General features: G+C 45.8%; 1 protein-coding gene across 1 annotated transcript in view; it reads right to left on the bottom strand.

The window, feature by feature from the left end:
• traf3ip2l (TRAF3 interacting protein 2-like) overlaps window positions 1–17,010 on the bottom strand; it is a 57,607-nt gene extending 40,597 nt beyond the window's left edge. The window contains exons 1-2 of the mRNA XM_055943962.1: window positions 16,858–17,010; window positions 4,481–4,577 (exon numbers count right to left, since the gene is read on the bottom strand). Of these exons, the coding sequence (XP_055799937.1) occupies window positions 4,481–4,524 (44 nt within the window). The 5' untranslated portion in view covers window positions 4,525–4,577; window positions 16,858–17,010. The remainder of the gene's footprint in view (window positions 1–4,480; window positions 4,578–16,857) is intronic.
• Window positions 17,011–17,639: the final 629 nt, after the last annotated feature.

Genomic DNA, 17,639 nt, shown 5'->3' with positions numbered 1-17,639 from the left:
GTCCATACGGGAGTTGCAGCGATGAGACAAAACTGTAACTACCAATTGGATACCACGAAATTGGGGAGAGAAAGGGATAAAAAATAAATAAATGCTGCACTAACCCTAACCCTAACTACAATGTTGTTGATCCATCCTCAGTTCTCTCCTATCACATCCTTCTCCTATCCTGAGCCAAAGGGACCAACGCTGGCCTGGAGTGGCCCAGAAGTAGATGGTCATCGTGGAAGGAGTCCTGAGCCAAAGGGACCAACGCTGGCCTGGAGTGGCCCAGAAGTAGATGGTCATCGTGGAAGGAGAGCCCTGCTGGACCATGGGTTGGGTCCGGTTAAGTGGTCAACTTTACTATAGCATTGATAAGAAAAATGCCTTTTAAGACTATGACCAACAATGTTCTATGAATCTTAATGGATTAAATGCTTGCACTGTTGGGTTTGTGGTGACATCGATGAGAACCGTTCCAAGCAATGAGAAGGATCTGAAGGCTCCATTTAAGAGACTACAAACCTCCTGGAATGAGGAGAGATAAGAGGTCTCCCACTGCCATCACTCAGGCACCTTCCTCCAGGTTCTGTAATGTGTTTTTCCCTGGATACGGAGGGTAAACCGGCTCTGTAAAACAGAGTTTCTTTTGGCAGGTCAAGGACGGCACTCGTGCAATCATTGGCGATGAATGTTGTACTTTTGTCCCAGATCTTCTAATATGACTGATCTCGCCGAATACGTTACCACTGTTGTTAAGAATAATTCTCCACAACCAGAGTGGACGCTTGCAACTTGGTTTCGAGTCCCTGTTTAGAAGTTAGGGATCCCAAATTGCCAAATGAGCTGCAGCTATGGCTGTTGCAGTGACCGTATTACCGCCACACCAGCGGTCACGAGTCATGAAGGCAGGCAAATTCCACGTGACCATTTAGTCACGGTGATTAGGCTTCTCCAAGCTCTGATGCTGCTGATGGTCATTAGTAGTCTACCAAACTGCCTGGTACTCAGCACTCTATTGTCCCTCTAATCACTCTGACATCAATGCAAATATATTTGAAAATCTAACCAAACACTTAATGAGAGCCCCTGAGCTCATGTTGCGCAACATTTCTATAGGCTATGCATGAGAAAACAGAGTGATGGCCTCTATTAAAAAGATGAGGGTCCTACCAGCTTTCTATAGGCCAGGCCTACTATATTTATTTCTCAACATCCCTATTATTAAGCACATTGCTTGTCTTTACAACAGGAGTAGAGCCTACCTGGCTAAAATGAACCACAGAAAAAGCACCCTCCATTTGCTATTTAATGCAGAGATGACAGGTATTTTTTCCCAGCTGCCCCTGTTTCAGGACAGGTGTATAATAATGGTCCATCATAAATCAAAACAAATGTCACACATATATAACTTACTATATGTAAAGACAACTGATGGGTGACAATATTAGCCTATCACTTGTGAATGATGCCCAGCTTGTGTGCCGTAAGTCTTTCCCCCCCCCCAGAGTTTTTCAAATTATAGTTGCACACCTCATGTAGCATAGCCCATAGGCCTATATGTTTTGATATGGTTTATATTACAACTAAAATGGGCGAATAACTTTTAAAACTAAGCACATTAATCTGCTTTACAAGGGGTGTAGAGCCTAACTACATATATAAGCAGCATGTGAGTTTCAAGTTTGGGGAAGATCATTGTCACCATAAAAATTCCCCTTTATAATAAAAGCATTACCTGCATAATCTCATTTGTGGTCACTTGTGATCATGGTGTTTTCCAGCTAATGGAACATTTGCGCTTATAGCCTACTGCCATGTCCGCATTGCTGCGTTTATAATGTGAAGAAATAGCCTAATAGTTCATCAACATTTTAGCTAAACTTTCTGTTTTTTTTATGCTAGTGGTTGTATTAATTTGGGATCTATCGCATCCCACAACTGTCCCAGACTATGTTAGAAAATTGATTTCTTGCACAGAATAGAAAAGGTCAGCTGTTGTACTATGGGGGAGAGTAGATTGACACAGGCTAGTGCTTTTGCTGTTCGTTAGGACTACTCATCTTGTTGGCTGATGAAAAGTAAATGTGGACAGTTCTTCCAATATCTTCACTATGCACCTGGGAATTGGATAAGATGTGTCTGTCTTCACTTGTAGCCTGTGAGAAAGACCCGATCACATGAGCCATGTGAGTGACAGGTTCTTCGGTGCAGGCAGCACTCAGGGAAAAGGGCACAACGGCCACTGGCCGCAAAAGGCATGGATTGTTTTAGGGTGCACTCTGGCCACACAAAGGGGATGCCGCTGGGAAATTCAAGGGATTATCAAGTGCTTGTCTCATTGTGAATGAGAGACTGATGTAGTGTGTACAGCCTGCTTAAAAAAACAAAGCAGAGCTCATGCCTTTCAAGTGATTTTTTTTCAAATCATCATTAGAGTCTCATCATGCAGCCTTACAATGTATTTAACATCAAAACATATATAGCCCAACGTTTGTAGAACAACTAAAGTTACATTAGTAACTCTAAATGAAGCATATAGGAGGACCTGTTTCTTTGTTAACCGCTCAACACAGAATAGCAGCATGTGAACACTCCCTCAAATCATTTGGAGAAAATATCCTGTCTATTTTATTCAGCTTTGATCAACTATATTCTTCATACTATAAAATACTATAAAATAATGATATCGAATTCTCAGCAAATCTTGTGTGCTAAAGTAAGCCAGGAGATGCTAAATGTGTTAATGTTAATTATGGTGAATTACCGTGCGACAGACAGTCTGACTGAGGAAGTGTTGTCACCACCACAGGCTCAGCTGCAGCATGTTTTGTTTTTTCTTAGTTTGTCTTAACATGCTGTGTGTGTATTTTTGCTCAAATTCACTCCCGTTAATAGAAGTATAACCTTTATTAGGATGACAGTATCACCATACTAATTAGATTGTATAATCCAGAAGGGTTTGAAAGTGTTTATCGATTTTTTTTACCATTATTATCATAGAAGTTGATAAAAGTAGGAAACGTGGAGGAAAAATGTATGGTCTGGAGACAGCCTTGAACATCTAGTCTCATACTATGCACTCGCACATCTGAGCAATCTATTTTTTGCAGGTGCATGTCAACATTTGAACAAGATTAAATTCCACAGGCCACAATCAACAGCCTGATCAACTCTATGCGAATGAGATGTGTTGCGCTGCACGAGGCAAATGGTGGTCAGATACTGACTGGTTTTCTGATCCACACCACTACCTTTTTTTTTAAGGTGTCTGTGACGAACAGATGCATATCTGTATTCTCAGTCATGTGAAATCTATAGATTAGGGCCTCATTAATTTATTTGCAATCAAACGCCAGAACCTTCTCCGTCTGCTTAGCGATCATACTCTAATTCCACTGGGCATTCCTCAGCTATCATACTCTAATTCCACTGGGCATTCTTTAGCTATCATACTCTAATTCCACTGGGCATTCTTTAGCGATCATACTCTAATTCAACTGATTTCAAAACTCGGTCCTCCAGAAAGTGGAGAGGAACACTTATGCAGTTCTACTACGTGATATCTTTCAAAAAAATCTGCGGAAAATGTATTTGACTTAGTAAAAATCTGTGTTTTTGGACTGAACTTGCTTAACACTTTTTCCATGTGGTTTCTTCCTTCACAGACTCCATGAAATGGTGACTTGGTTTCCTAGAAACAAGTGGTGAATTAACTAACCCTTTGGCTACCACACTCTCCCCTACAAATGTTTCAGTAATTCCGTTACCAATTTAGTGACAGTAAAAATACTCTAACTAATTGGTAGGTCTACCTTGTTATTTCTGTAAACTTTCATGATGCTTCCTCTTCATGAAGGAGAGAAATTAGAAATATCTTCAAGATACAGTATGTGGCATTTCTGTCCCCCCCAGTTTTATCATTGGAATGTGATACAAAACGAGGCAACGGACCATGTGGACGAGGCGGTCAGGCTGTTTGGAGCGTTTATCCGACTGGATAAACAAAGTTATAATAATTATATCGTCCCCCCATTTCTAAAACCAAAGTTGCGCCGCTCGTTTTTGGTAATAGAATGACAAGGCAATGTTTCTCCAAACTTACAGATGGCAAATCGTTTCTCCAAACTAAACGTTGATGTTAGTTGGCAGGGTGCTTTACCTCAACATTATTGTGTATTGATGTTTTCTAATATCTTTTAAGACTTTTTCTGCTAGACGTTTTCTAAGACCGCTTCTCAATCTGTTCGACCAGAAATTAAAGACTTTTGCAAAATTATTAGGATGGAAAATGATTGAAAAATGTATATACACCTCAAGCTCCTATGAATTTCACATGTTGGTGCTCATGTGTCCTTTTACATGGAAATGTACTATAGTAGGACATACATGGTAACGGAATTACTGAAACATTTGTAGGGGAGAGTGGGGTAAGTTTAGCCAAAGGGTTAGTTAATTCACCACTTGTTTCTAGGAAACCACGTGTATGTAGGCCTACCTGTTAGTAGCTGTGGGTGAATAACAGGGAGTGGGCAGCATCATTCTGTCTGCCACAGTGGAGGATCAGCTGCTGTCAAGTCCCAGCAACACACAGCCTGCCAAATTAAACATCACATGTAACTTATAGCAACACACAACATCCTGTTAGCAAAGAATGAGGGCAATTCTACAGTAACAGAATGACTGATTTAGCTAAAATCAATGATTTCAAAGTTCAACAAACCATACAACTCCATGCACAAGGACTTCTTCGAAAACAATTTACACTGAACATTTTTACAAAAACACATTTACTCCAACAGTGCAGATGCAAAGTTTAGTAACAGAATGACGGTAAAATTCCCCTATGTGGGCAGGTTTTCCCAAAACTCCTAAATATCTACTCCGAGTTAGGATTCAAAGATGTCTATATGTATAAACAATGGAGTGTCACCTAAATCTATTTTGGTTATTGAACTACGGTAAGTGAAGTAGATTTACACCCGGTAACAGAATTACGGTAACGGAATTACATCATGATCCCTGATCTGTAGTACACAGAAATGCATAATTATGAATAAGAATGTTTTATTTTTTTAACTAGGTAAGTCAGTTAAGAACTAATTATTATTTACAATGGCGGCCTCCTGCGGGGACGGGGGCGGAGATTAAAAATGTAGGACAAACAAACGGTGTCCTGGCTAAATTCCCAATCTGGCCCTCAAACAATCATGGTCACCTAATAATCCCCAGTTTACAATTGGCTCATTCATCCCCCTCCTCTCCCCTGTAACTATTCCCCAGGTCGTTGCTGCAAATGAGAACGTGTTCTCAGTCAACTTACCTGGTAAAATAACGGTAAAATAAAAATAAATAAAAATAAATAAAAACATCATGACAGTAACACAATTCTCTTCATAGTGATGTATCCTGAATAGGTACACAAAGGTAGAAACATCATAGACGTCTGTGATTCACTTCAGACAGGACACATATCCCAGGACATACTTCAGACAGGATACATATCCCAGGACATACTTCAGACAGGACACATATCCCAGGACATACTTCAGACAGGACACATATCCCAGGACATACTTCAGACAGGACACATATCCCAGGACATACTTCAGACAGGATACATATGCCAGGACATACTTCAGACAGGACACATATCCCAGGACATACTTCAGACAGGATACATATCCCAGGACATACTTCAGACAGGACACATATGCCAGGACATACTTCAGACAGGACACATATGCCAGGACATACTTCAGACAGGACACATATGCCAGGACATACTTCAGACAGGACACATATGCCAGGACATACTTCACAGGACACATATGCCAGGACATACTTCAGACAGGACACATATCCCAGGACATACTTCAGACAGGACACATATGCCAGGACATACTTCAGACAGGACACATATGCCAGGACATACTTCAGACAGGACACATATCCCAGGACATACTTCAGACAGGACACATATCCCAGGACATACTTCAGACAGGACACATATCCCAGGACATACTTCAGACAGGACACATATCCCAGGACATACTTCAGACAGGACACATATCCCAGGACATACTTCAGACAGGACACATATCCCAGGACATACTTCAGACAGGACACATATGCCAGGACATACTTCAGACAGGACACATATGCCAGGACATACTTCACAGGACACATATGCCAGGACATACTTCAGACAGGACACATATGCCAGGACATACTTCAGACAGGACACATATCCCAGGACATACTTCAGACAGGACACATATCCCAGGACATACTTCAGACAGGACACATATCCCAGGACATACTTCAGACAGGACACATATGCCAGGACATACTTCAGACAGGACACATATGCCAGGACATACTTCAGACAGGACACATATCCCAGGACATACTTCAGACAGGACACATATGCCAGGACATACTTCAGACAGGACACATATGCCAGGACATACTTCAGACAGGACACAGGCTATGGTTATTGTGAGTAACCTTATCTATGTTCCTTTAACACCACCTTCTGGTGAGTTTATACAAACGTATCTCCTACCATTCTGATAGAGACGGTCAGAAAACATGGTTACCCCTTTTTCTCCACAATTTCGTGGTATCCAATTGGTAGTTACAGTCTTGTCTCATCGCTGCAATTCCCGTACGGACTCGGGAGAGGCGAAGGTCGAGAGCCATGCGTCCTCCGAAACACAATCCAACCGAGCCGCACTGCTTCTTAGCACAGCGCGCATCCAACCCGGAAGCCAGCCGCACCAATGTGTCGGAGGAAACACTGTACACCTGGCGACCGTGTCAGCGTGCACTGCGCCCGGCCCGCCACAGGAGTCGCTAGTGCGCGATAGGACAAGGACATCCCTGCCGGCCAAACCCTCCCCTAACCCTGATGACGCTGGGCCAATTGTGCGCCGGTCGCGGACAGCTGTGACAGAGCCTGGACTCGAACCCAGATTCTAGTGGCACAGATAGACCACCGCGCCACTCAGGAGGCCCTAGTAAAACCTTTCTTATGAATGACCTCATTACTGAGTGCAAAGTTGATTGCATGTCTCTCACTGAAACATGGCTGTCTTCAGACTGTAGTGCCTCTCTTATTGAAGCCGTCCCCCCAGACTACAGCTTTCAGTGTTTAAATGTCAGCCACCAGTGCTGGCCATAACCCTGTATAGGCCACCAAAGCACTGCCCCACTTTCTTTACTGATATCTCTTAACTATTGTCCTTGAGAATTATGATAAAATCATTGTGTTGGGCGATTTTAATATTCATGTTGACAAAAAGATTGATAAATTAAATGGCCTTGGAGTCAATCTTTTGAGCTCTATGGACTTTATCCAACATGTTACTGGGCCCACCCATAACCACAGCCATTCTCTGGACCTGGTTATTACCAAGGGGCTTTCTACTGGACCTGGTTATTACCAAGGGGCTTTCTACTGGACCTGGTTATTACCAAGGTGCTTTCTACTGGACCTGGTTATTACCAAGGGGCTTTCTGCTGGACCTGGTTATTACCAAGGGGCTTTCTGCTGGACCTGGTTATTACCAAGGGGCTTTCTGCTGGACCTGGTTATTACCGAGGTACTTGTCGTTGGGGCCAAAGCACCGAGGTACTTGTCGTTGGAGCCAAAGCACCGAGGTACTTGTCGTTGGAGCCAAAGCACCGAGGTACTTGTCGTTGGAGCCAAAGCACCGAGGTACTTGTCGTTGGAGCCAAAGCACCGAGGTACTTGTCGTTGGAGCCAAAGCATAGAGAGAATCTGGACGCACATTTTAATGCACAGGCAATAAAGATAAAAGAGCAGGTAAAAAAAAAACGAGTTATTTTAGATTCTTACATTTCAAATCACACATTAGTAATGTGACCAAAATAGCTTTTTGCCACCTGAGGAACATCTCCAAGGTGTGGTCGTTTCTCTCTTACGCTGATACAGAAAGACTCAATACTTTTACTACAAGCAGGCTTGACTCCTGTAATGCTCTCCTGTCTGGTCTACCCAAGAAAGCCATTGGTCAACTGCAAAACATACAGCATGCTGCAGCACTGGTTCTGACCAAGACCAGACGGAGAAAACACATTACACCGGTTTTAAGGTCTCTGCACTGGCTGCGAGTTTTAGAATTCATTTGAAGATTATTCTATTGGTTTTCAACTCACTCCATGATTGTGCACCCCAATACATGTCAGACATGCTTTTAAGTTATGTACCCAGTAGGTCCCTCGGGTCCTCTGGCCTTTTAACTATCCCAAAGCCTAGGACCAAGAGGCATGGAGAGACAGCCTTATAACCATCCCAAAGCCTAGGACCAAGAGGCATGGAGAGACAGCCTTATAACTATCCCAAAGCCTAGGACCAAGAGGCATGGAGAGACAGCCTTATAACTATCCCAAAGCTCAGGACCAAGAGGCATGGAGAGACAGCCTTATAACTATCCCAAAGCCTAGGACCAAGAGGCATGGAGAGACAGCCTTATAACTGTCCCAAAGCCTAGGACCAAGAGGCATGGAGAGACAGCCTTTTAACTATCCCAAAGCCCAGGACCAAGAGGCATGGAGAGACAGCCTTATAACTATCCCAAAGCCTAGGGACCAAGAGGCATGGAGAGACAGCCTTTTAACTATCCCAAAGCCTAGGACCAAGAGGCATGGAGAGACAGCCTTATAACTATCCCAAAGCCTAGGGACCAAGAGGCATGGAGAGACAGCCTTTTAACTATCCCAAAGCCTAGGGACCAAGAGGCATGGAGAGACAGCCTTTTAACTATCCCAAAGCCTAGGGACCAAGAGGCATGGAGAGACAGCCTTTTAACTATCCCAAAGCCTAGGACCAAGAGGCATGGAGAGACAGCCTTTTAACTATCCCAAAGCCTAAGACCAAGAGGCATGGAGAGACAGCCTTATAACTATCCCAAAGCCTAAGACCAAGAGGCATGGAGAGACAGCCTTATAACTATCCCAAAGCCTAGGACCAAGAGGCATGGAGAGACAGCCTTATAACTATCCCAAAGCCTAGGGACCAAGAGGCATGGAGAGACAGCCTTATAACTATCCCAAAGCCTAAGACCAAGAGGCATGGAGAGACAGCCTTATAACTATCCCAAAGCCTAGGGACCAAGAGGCATGGAGAGACAGCCTTTTAACTATCCCAAAGCCTAGGACCAAGAGGCATGGAGAGACAGCCTTATAACTATCCCAAAGCCTAGGGACCAAGAGGCATGGAGAGACAGCCTTTTAACTATCCCAAAGCCTAAGACCAAGAGGCATGGAGAGACAGCCTTATAACTATCCCAAAGCCTAAGACCAAGAGGCATGGAGAGACAGCCTTAACTATCCCAAAGCCTAGGGACCAAGAGGCATGGAGAGACAGCCTTATAACTATCCCCGAAGCCTAGGACCAAGAGGCATGGAGAGACAGCCTTATAACTATCCCAAAGCCTAGGACCAAGAGGCATGGAGAGACAGCCTTATAACTATCCCAAAGCCCAGGACCAAGAGGCATGGAGAGACAGCCTTATAACTATCCCAAAGCCCAGGACCAAGAGGCATGGAGGCAGCCTTTAGTTACTATGCCCCCAGCCTCTGGAATAGTCTGCCAGAGAACCTGAGGAGACCAAGAGACATGGAGGCAGCCTTTAGTTACTATGCCCCCAGCCTCTGGAATAACCTGCCAGAGAACCTGAGGAGACCAAGAGACATGGAGGCAGCCTTTAGTTACTATGCCCCCAGCCTCTGGAATAGCCTGCCAGAGAACCTGAGGAGACCAAGAGACATGGAGGCAGCCTTTAGTTACTATGCCCCCAGCCTCTGGAATAGCCTGCCAGAGAACCTGAGGAGACCAAGAGACATGGAGGCAGCCTTTAGTTACTATGCCCCCAGCCTCTGGAATAGCCTGCCAGAGAACCTGAGGGGGACCAAGAGACATGGAGGCAGCCTTTAGTTACTATGCCCCCAGCCTCTGGAATAGCCTGCCAGAGAACCTGAGGAGACCAAGAGACATGGAGGCAGCCTTTAGTTACTATGCCCCCAGCCTCTGGAATAGTCTGCCAGAGAACCTGAGGAGACCAAGAGACATGGAGGCAGCCTTTAGTTACTATGCCCCCAGCCTCTGGAATAGCCTGCCAGAGAACCTGAGGAGACCAAGAGACATGGAGGCAGCCTTTAGTTACTATGCCCCCAGCCTCTGGAATAGCCTGCCAGAGAACCTGAGGAGACCAAGAGACATGGAGGCAGCCTTTAGTTACTATGCCCCCAGCCTCTGGAATAGCCTGCCAGAGAACCTGAGGAGACCAAGAGACATGGAGGCAGCCTTTAGTTACTATGCCCCCAGCCTCTGGAATAGCCTGCCAGAGAACCTGAGGAGACCAAGAGACATGGAGGCAGCCTTTAGTTACTATGCCCCCAGCCTCTGGAATAGCCTGCCAGAGAACCTGAGGAGACCAAGAGACATGGAGGCAGCCTTTAGTTACTATGCCCCCAGCCTCTGGAATAGCCTGCCAGAGAACCTGAGGAGACCAAGAGACATGGAGGCAGCCTTTAGTTACTATGCCCCCAGCCTCTGGAATAGCCTGCCAGAGAACCTGAGGAGACCAAGAGACATGGAGGCAGCCTTTAGTTACTATGCCCCCAGCCTCTGGAATAGTCTGCCAGAGAACCTGAGGAGACCAAGAGACATGGAGGCAGCCTTTAGTTACTATGCCCCCAGCCTCTGGAATAGCCTGCCAGAGAACCTGAGGAGACCAAGAGACATGGAGGCAGCCTTTAGTTACTATGCCCCCAGCCTCTGGAATAGCCTGCCAGAGAACCTGAGGAGACCAAGAGACATGGAGGCAGCCTTTAGTTACTATGCCCCCAGCCTCTGGAATAGCCTGCCAGAGAACCTGAGGAGACCAAGAGACATGGAGGCAGCCTTTAGTTACTATGCCCCCAGCCTCTGGAATAGCCTGCCAGAGAACCTGAGGAGACCAAGAGACATGGAGGCAGCCTTTAGTTACTATGCCCCCAGCCTCTGGAATAGCCTGCCAGAGAACCTGAGGGGGACCAAGAGACATGGAGGCAGCCTTTAGTTACTATGCCCCCAGCCTCTGGAATAGCCTGCCAGAGAACCTGAGGAGACCAAGAGACATGGAGGCAGCCTTTAGTTACTATGCCCCCAGCCTCTGGAATAGCCTGCCAGAGAACCTGAGGAGACCAAGAGACATGGAGGCAGCCTTTAGTTACTATGCCCCCAGCCTCTGGAATAGCCTGCCAGAGAACCTGAGGAGACCAAGAGACATGGAGGCAGCCTTTAGTTACTATGCCCCCAGCCTCTGGAATAGCCTGCCAGAGAACCTGAGGAGACCAAGAGACATGGAGGCAGCCTTTAGTTACTATGCCCCCAGCCTCTGGAATAGCCTGCCAGAGAACCTGAGGAGACCAAGAGACATGGAGGCAGCCTTTAGTTACTATGCCCCCAGCCTCTGGAATAGCCTGCCAGAGAACCTGAGGGGGACCAAGAGACATGGAGGCAGCCTTTAGTTACTATGCCCCCAGCCTCTGGAATAGCCTGCCAGAGAACCTGAGGAGACCAAGAGACATGGAGGCAGCCTTTAGTTACTATGCCCCCAGCCTCTGGAATAGCCTGCCAGAGAACCTGAGGAGACCAAGAGACATGGAGGCAGCCTTTAGTTACTATGCCCCCAGCCTCTGGAATAGCCTGCCAGAGAACCTGAGGGGGACCAAGAGACATGGAGGCAGCCTTTAGTTACTATGCCCCCAGCCTCTGGAATAGCCTGCCAGAGAACCTGAGGAGACCAAGAGACATGGAGGCAGCCTTTAGTTACTATGCCCCCAGCCTCTGGAATAGCCTGCCAGAGAACCTGAGGAGACCAAGAGACATGGAGGCAGCCTTTAGTTACTATGCCCCCAGCCTCTGGAATAGCCTGCCAGAGAACCTGAGGAGACCAAGAGACATGGAGGCAGCCTTTAGTTACTATGCCCCCAGCCTCTGGAATAGTCTGCCAGAGAACCTGAGGAGACCAAGAGACATGGAGGCAGCCTTTAGTTACTATGCCCCCAGCCTCTGGAATAGCCTGCCAGAGAACCTGAGGAGACCAAGAGACATGGAGGCAGCCTTTAGTTACTATGCCCCCAGCCTCTGGAATAGCCTGCCAGAGAACCTGAGGAGACCAAGAGACATGGAGGCAGCCTTTAGTTACTATGCCCCCAGCCTCTGGAATAGCCTGCCAGAGAACCTGAGGAGACCAAGAGACATGGAGGCAGCCTTTAGTTACTATGCCCCCAGCCTCTGGAATAGCCTGCCAGAGAACCTGAGGAGACCAAGAGACATGGAGGCAGCCTTTAGTTACTATGCCCCCAGCCTCTGGAATAGCCTGCCAGAGAACCTGAGGAGACCAAGAGACATGGAGGCAGCCTTTAGTTACTATGCCCCCAGCCTCTGGAATAGCCTGCCAGAGAACCTGAGGAGACCAAGAGACATGGAGGCAGCCTTTAGTTACTATGCCCCCAGCCTCTGGAATAGCCTGCCAGAGAACCTGAGGAGACCAAGAGACATGGAGGCAGCCTTTAGTTACTATGCCCCCAGCCTCTGGAATAGTCTGCCAGAGAACCTGAGGAGACCAAGAGACATGGAGGCAGCCTTTAGTTACTATGCCCCCAGCCTCTGGAATAGCCTGCCAGAGAACCTGAGGAGACCAAGAGACATGGAGGCAGCCTTTAGTTACTATGCCCCCAGCCTCTGGAATAGCCTGCCAGAGAACCTGAGGAGACCAAGAGACATGGAGGCAGCCTTTAGTTACTATGCCCCCAGCCTCTGGAATAGCCTGCCAGAGAACCTGAGGAGACCAAGAGACATGGAGGCAGCCTTTAGTTACTATGCCCCCAGCCTCTGGAATAGCCTGCCAGAGAACCTGAGGAGACCAAGAGACATGGAGGCAGCCTTTAGTTACTATGCCCCCAGCCTCTGGAATAGCCTGCCAGAGAACCTGAGGGGGACCAAGAGACATGGAGGCAGCCTTTAGTTACTATGCCCCCAGCCTCTGGAATAGCCTGCCAGAGAACCTGAGGAGACCAAGAGACATGGAGGCAGCCTTTAGTTACTATGCCCCCAGCCTCTGGAATAGCCTGCCAGAGAACCTGAGGAGACCAAGAGACATGGAGGCAGCCTTTAGTTACTATGCCCCCAGCCTCTGGAATAGCCTGCCAGAGAACCTGAGGAGACCAAGAGACATGGAGGCAGCCTTTAGTTACTATGCCCCCAGCCTCTGGAATAGCCTGCCAGAGAACCTGAGGAGACCAAGAGACATGGAGGCAGCCTTTAGTTACTATGCCCCCAGCCTCTGGAATAGCCTGCCAGAGAACCTGAGGAGACCAAGAGACATGGAGGCAGCCTTTAGTTACTATGCCCCCAGCCTCTGGAATAGCCTGCCAGAGAACCTGAGGGGGACCAAGAGACATGGAGGCAGCCTTTAGTTACTATGCCCCCAGCCTCTGGAATAGCCTGCCAGAGAACCTGAGGAGACCAAGAGACATGGAGGCAGCCTTTAGTTACTATGCCCCCAGCCTCTGGAATAGCCTGCCAGAGAACCTGAGGAGACCAAGAGACATGGAGGCAGCCTTTAGTTACTATGCCCCCAGCCTCTGGAATAGCCTGCCAGAGAACCTGAGGAGACCAAGAGACATGGAGGCAGCCTTTAGTTACTATGCCCCCAGCCTCTGGAATAGCCTGCCAGAGAACCTGAGGAGACCAAGAGACATGGAGGCAGCCTTTAGTTACTATGCCCCCAGCCTCTGGAATAGCCTGCCAGAGAACCTGAGGGGGACCAAGAGACATGGAGGCAGCCTTTAGTTACTATGCCCCCAGCCTCTGGAATAGCCTGCCAGAGAACCTGAGGAGACCAAGAGACATGGAGGCAGCCTTTAGTTACTATGCCCCCAGCCTCTGGAATAGCCTGCCAGAGAACCTGAGGAGACCAAGAGACATGGAGGCAGCCTTTAGTTACTATGCCCCCAGCCTCTGGAATAGCCTGCCAGAGAACCTGAGGAGACCAAGAGACATGGAGGCAGCCTTTAGTTACTATGCCCCCAGCCTCTGGAATAGCCTGCCAGAGAACCTGAGGAGACCAAGAGACATGGAGGCAGCCTTTAGTTACTATGCCCCCAGCCTCTGGAATAGTCTGCCAGAGAACCTGAGGAGACCAAGAGACATGGAGGCAGCCTTTAGTTACTATGCCCCCAGCCTTTAGTTACTATGCCCCCAGCCTCTGGAATAGCCTGCCAGAGAACCTGAGGGGGGCTGAAACTGTGAACATATTTAAAAAGGATCTTAAAACACCTTTTTAGCTTTGCTTTTCCTCAGGGGGCTTTTTAGTTGTTCAGTTTGTGTCATTCTTTTGTTTATCGTATGTTTGTTGTGAAGTAAATATTTCCGCTTTTATTTCCATTGTGTTTTGTTAGTTTTGCATTCCATGTCTGAAATGTGCTGTATAAATAAAGCTTGATTTGATAGTCAGATTAATGATACACTATTTTGGCTAATTCATTTAAAAATGGAAAGGCTATTGAGTCAACGTTGCCATGCCACCTACAGCTCCTCTGCTCTGAGGGACTTTTCTGAACCTGTAGCAGTAATTTACCAGCAGTATAGTCTGTTATCGAGTAGCAACAGTTGGGAGGAGGAGGACGCGATGCGAGTTCAGTGGAAATTTCAAACTCGACTCTCACTGATGGGAAACCAAACCACCAACATATCCTCATCTAATGTTAATATGTGTCTTGACTGTAGAGGCCTACATGTCCTCAAATGGCTCTCTATTCCCTGTTTAGTGCAAAAGAAGGGCACTATGTAGGGTGAAGGGTGTCATTTGGGACACATCGCGCAGACACACAGTCCATGGTTCTAACTTCTAGGTTAGAACCCATACAGTCAGTCCATGGTTCTAACTTCTAGGTTAGAAACCATACAGTCAGTCCAGGGTTATAAAAGTTCAAGTTTATGATATGTGAGAAAGCTGGCTGGCCTCAGGTAGTCTAGGGGCTATATTCAGGTACACAAACGTTCACAGCATTCCAGCTCTTTTACCAAGTTCTGTGTTTTTACATAGACGGTTAACCAACAATCAGAAGTCAGAAGTATATTTACATTGGTGCAATGAAACCTGAGTCATGTAATAAAATATTTAAGGTGAGGACCGGTTTGGGTTTGACAGCTTGATTGAATAAGAGTATTTATAATTTGCTATGGTTTGGGAAAGAGGTATTTGTTCCGTCTCCAGATGTGATGCACAAAGCCTAGAGTAACTAGATTCAGCTGTCAGAGCAAATGGTCAGGGGATGGAAAATAATTAACACACTGCAAATTGACCATAACTAAGGCCATAAAGAGAATGTAAAAGAAAAATCACTCGCGGGCTGGTTTTGGCCCGCAGGCCGCCTGTTGCAGACCCCTGACCTAGAGGCTATACATCTCGCTGATGAAGTCAGTCACGTTTTCCACTGAAGCAGCGGTGGCAGTAGCGTTGACCCTGATTCAGAACAGAAGCTGAACTTATATTTTCCAACAGTTTCACATTCTGCTTGACATGGTCACACACTGCGCATGCAAAGGTGCACAGAAACTGCCCCCGAGACATCTATCTTATCTACCGCAAAAAATCTGCGTCGAGCGCAATTTCGATTGGTGCCTCTTCCTGTCGCTTTCCTGTGTTCAGAACTACGGTCTTTCAGTTATCAACATGAACTTTCAGAAGCCTTTATTGTGACACTGAATTTAAAAATGTCAGAAGTTGACTTTCTGATTCTCGACATGGAAAATACTACAGGCACGTTCGTTACACCCTGGACTAGAGCTAGACGCGCCTTGCAATTGTACTTTCAGAACAAAATATTCAGGAAATTATTCGTTTTTTTGTTGCAACAAATCTTTACCGATAACATTTAAACGTTGTGAAAGAAACATGAACAGATCCCGTTCTGCGGTGGATACATAAAGGCATTGGATTGGTGTGAACTACATGCACGTCAACTAGTAATTTAGCTCCATTTTTTGCAGTAGCTTGGTGGTAGTTGAACAAATTCAAATCTAGGTAGTGTTTTCAGTAGTTGATTACTTTATTGCCATCTAGGGGTGTAGGTAACTACTGGAATTACACAATACTTGTTTAGCCACCGTCACAAGTGCCTAATTGTCACTTTTAAAAAGTTGTTTTTAAAAGGCTAAATTACACTGTGGTAAAGTATGGCCCAATAGTGATCTGTTCGTGCAATTTGTATTCAATGACATTCCAGATTTGCATAAAATAATTTTTCACAAAGTATTTGGATGTAGCAAACGCCTTTTTAAAAGTAACTTCAGTTATGTAAACTAAACTTTTTTGGGCGACCGCACCAAATTCACATAGAAATGTGAGTCATAGATCATTCATTATCTTTGAGAGCAAATCTAAGAAGCAGTAGAGCTGTTCTATGTGTGCTATTTCTATGCTCCGTTCTTAAGATTAGTTTGAGTCTTTTACTTTCAGTTTTGTACACCAGCTTTAAAACAGCTGAAAATACAATATTTAGTTATGGAAAATATATTTCACAGGGGTGTAGACGGTACAATGATTCTCTACACCATGACTGCTCTGTTACATACACTGACATTAATTAGGTGAACTACGATCATTTTAGCAACCAGGAGCAATTTCTGCAGTGCATATTTAAGGGTAGCTTTAGTGCAGTTTTAACTTCTTCCATTGTGAAGTAATTGATAAACTATATTTTCAGAGTAGCTTCCTGGTGTAAGTGAAAAAGATGAGATCCACATCTCATATTAACCAGGGCACAGTGCTCTAGAAAGGCTATTTCACCTACCTCATGTTCAAATTACGGATTTTAATCCAGATGTGACGGTTTGTTCCAAATCCTATGCGTAAAAAGTTGAAAATCGAAGAGCCGGTATGGTATGTATGTCTCGACACTCGCACTCACTCAAGTGACACTGTGAAGAGAGAAACGTTTACCGCGCAGCCGCCCCTCTTCGGTCAATAACGGACGTTGTTTGCATAGTTCTGTAAACGTCACGACAAACTCAACACGTTGATGGCGGCATGAGAGGTCGTAACATTTATAGCTGAGGAACAATTACGGTTCTCACGTTAATCATTTTAGGTTGCAACGATCAAAAATATATACCCATACAATGTAGCTATTTTGAATCATTTTGTCATTGATCAAGCCATCGCTAACATCTTCATTACTAGCAGTATGGATTAAGGTCATAACCAAACTGTTGCGGAGATATTGGATGTTGAGACTTCCAAGGAGAAAATAGCTTTTGCTGAAACTCATTTATATGCTTGCAGTCATACCGGAATACCCCAACCAGGGAGCAACTTCCAAAGAGGCGGACAAGTGAACCATCACTGAGTCAGCAACAGGACATCATCCGTATCCTCGCAGCTAAAATCAGAGAGCGAAGATGACATAATGGATTTGGTGAAATAACACTGTCAGCACCGTTAACCTGAAGAAGGCGATTGATTTCAATTCTGAGGAAGTAAATACTCTGAAGCAGCAGAACGCAACATTGAAAACTCAGGTTGCAAAGCAGGAGAAGAAACTCACTGAAATGGAGTAAATGGTAAACGAGACTG

The sequence above is a fragment of the Salvelinus fontinalis genome, chromosome 14, assembly GCF_029448725.1.
Source record: "Salvelinus fontinalis isolate EN_2023a chromosome 14, ASM2944872v1, whole genome shotgun sequence".
NCBI classification, from domain to species: Eukaryota; Metazoa; Chordata; class Actinopteri; order Salmoniformes; family Salmonidae; genus Salvelinus; species Salvelinus fontinalis.
This window is presented reverse-complemented; position numbering and strand designations above follow the sequence as displayed.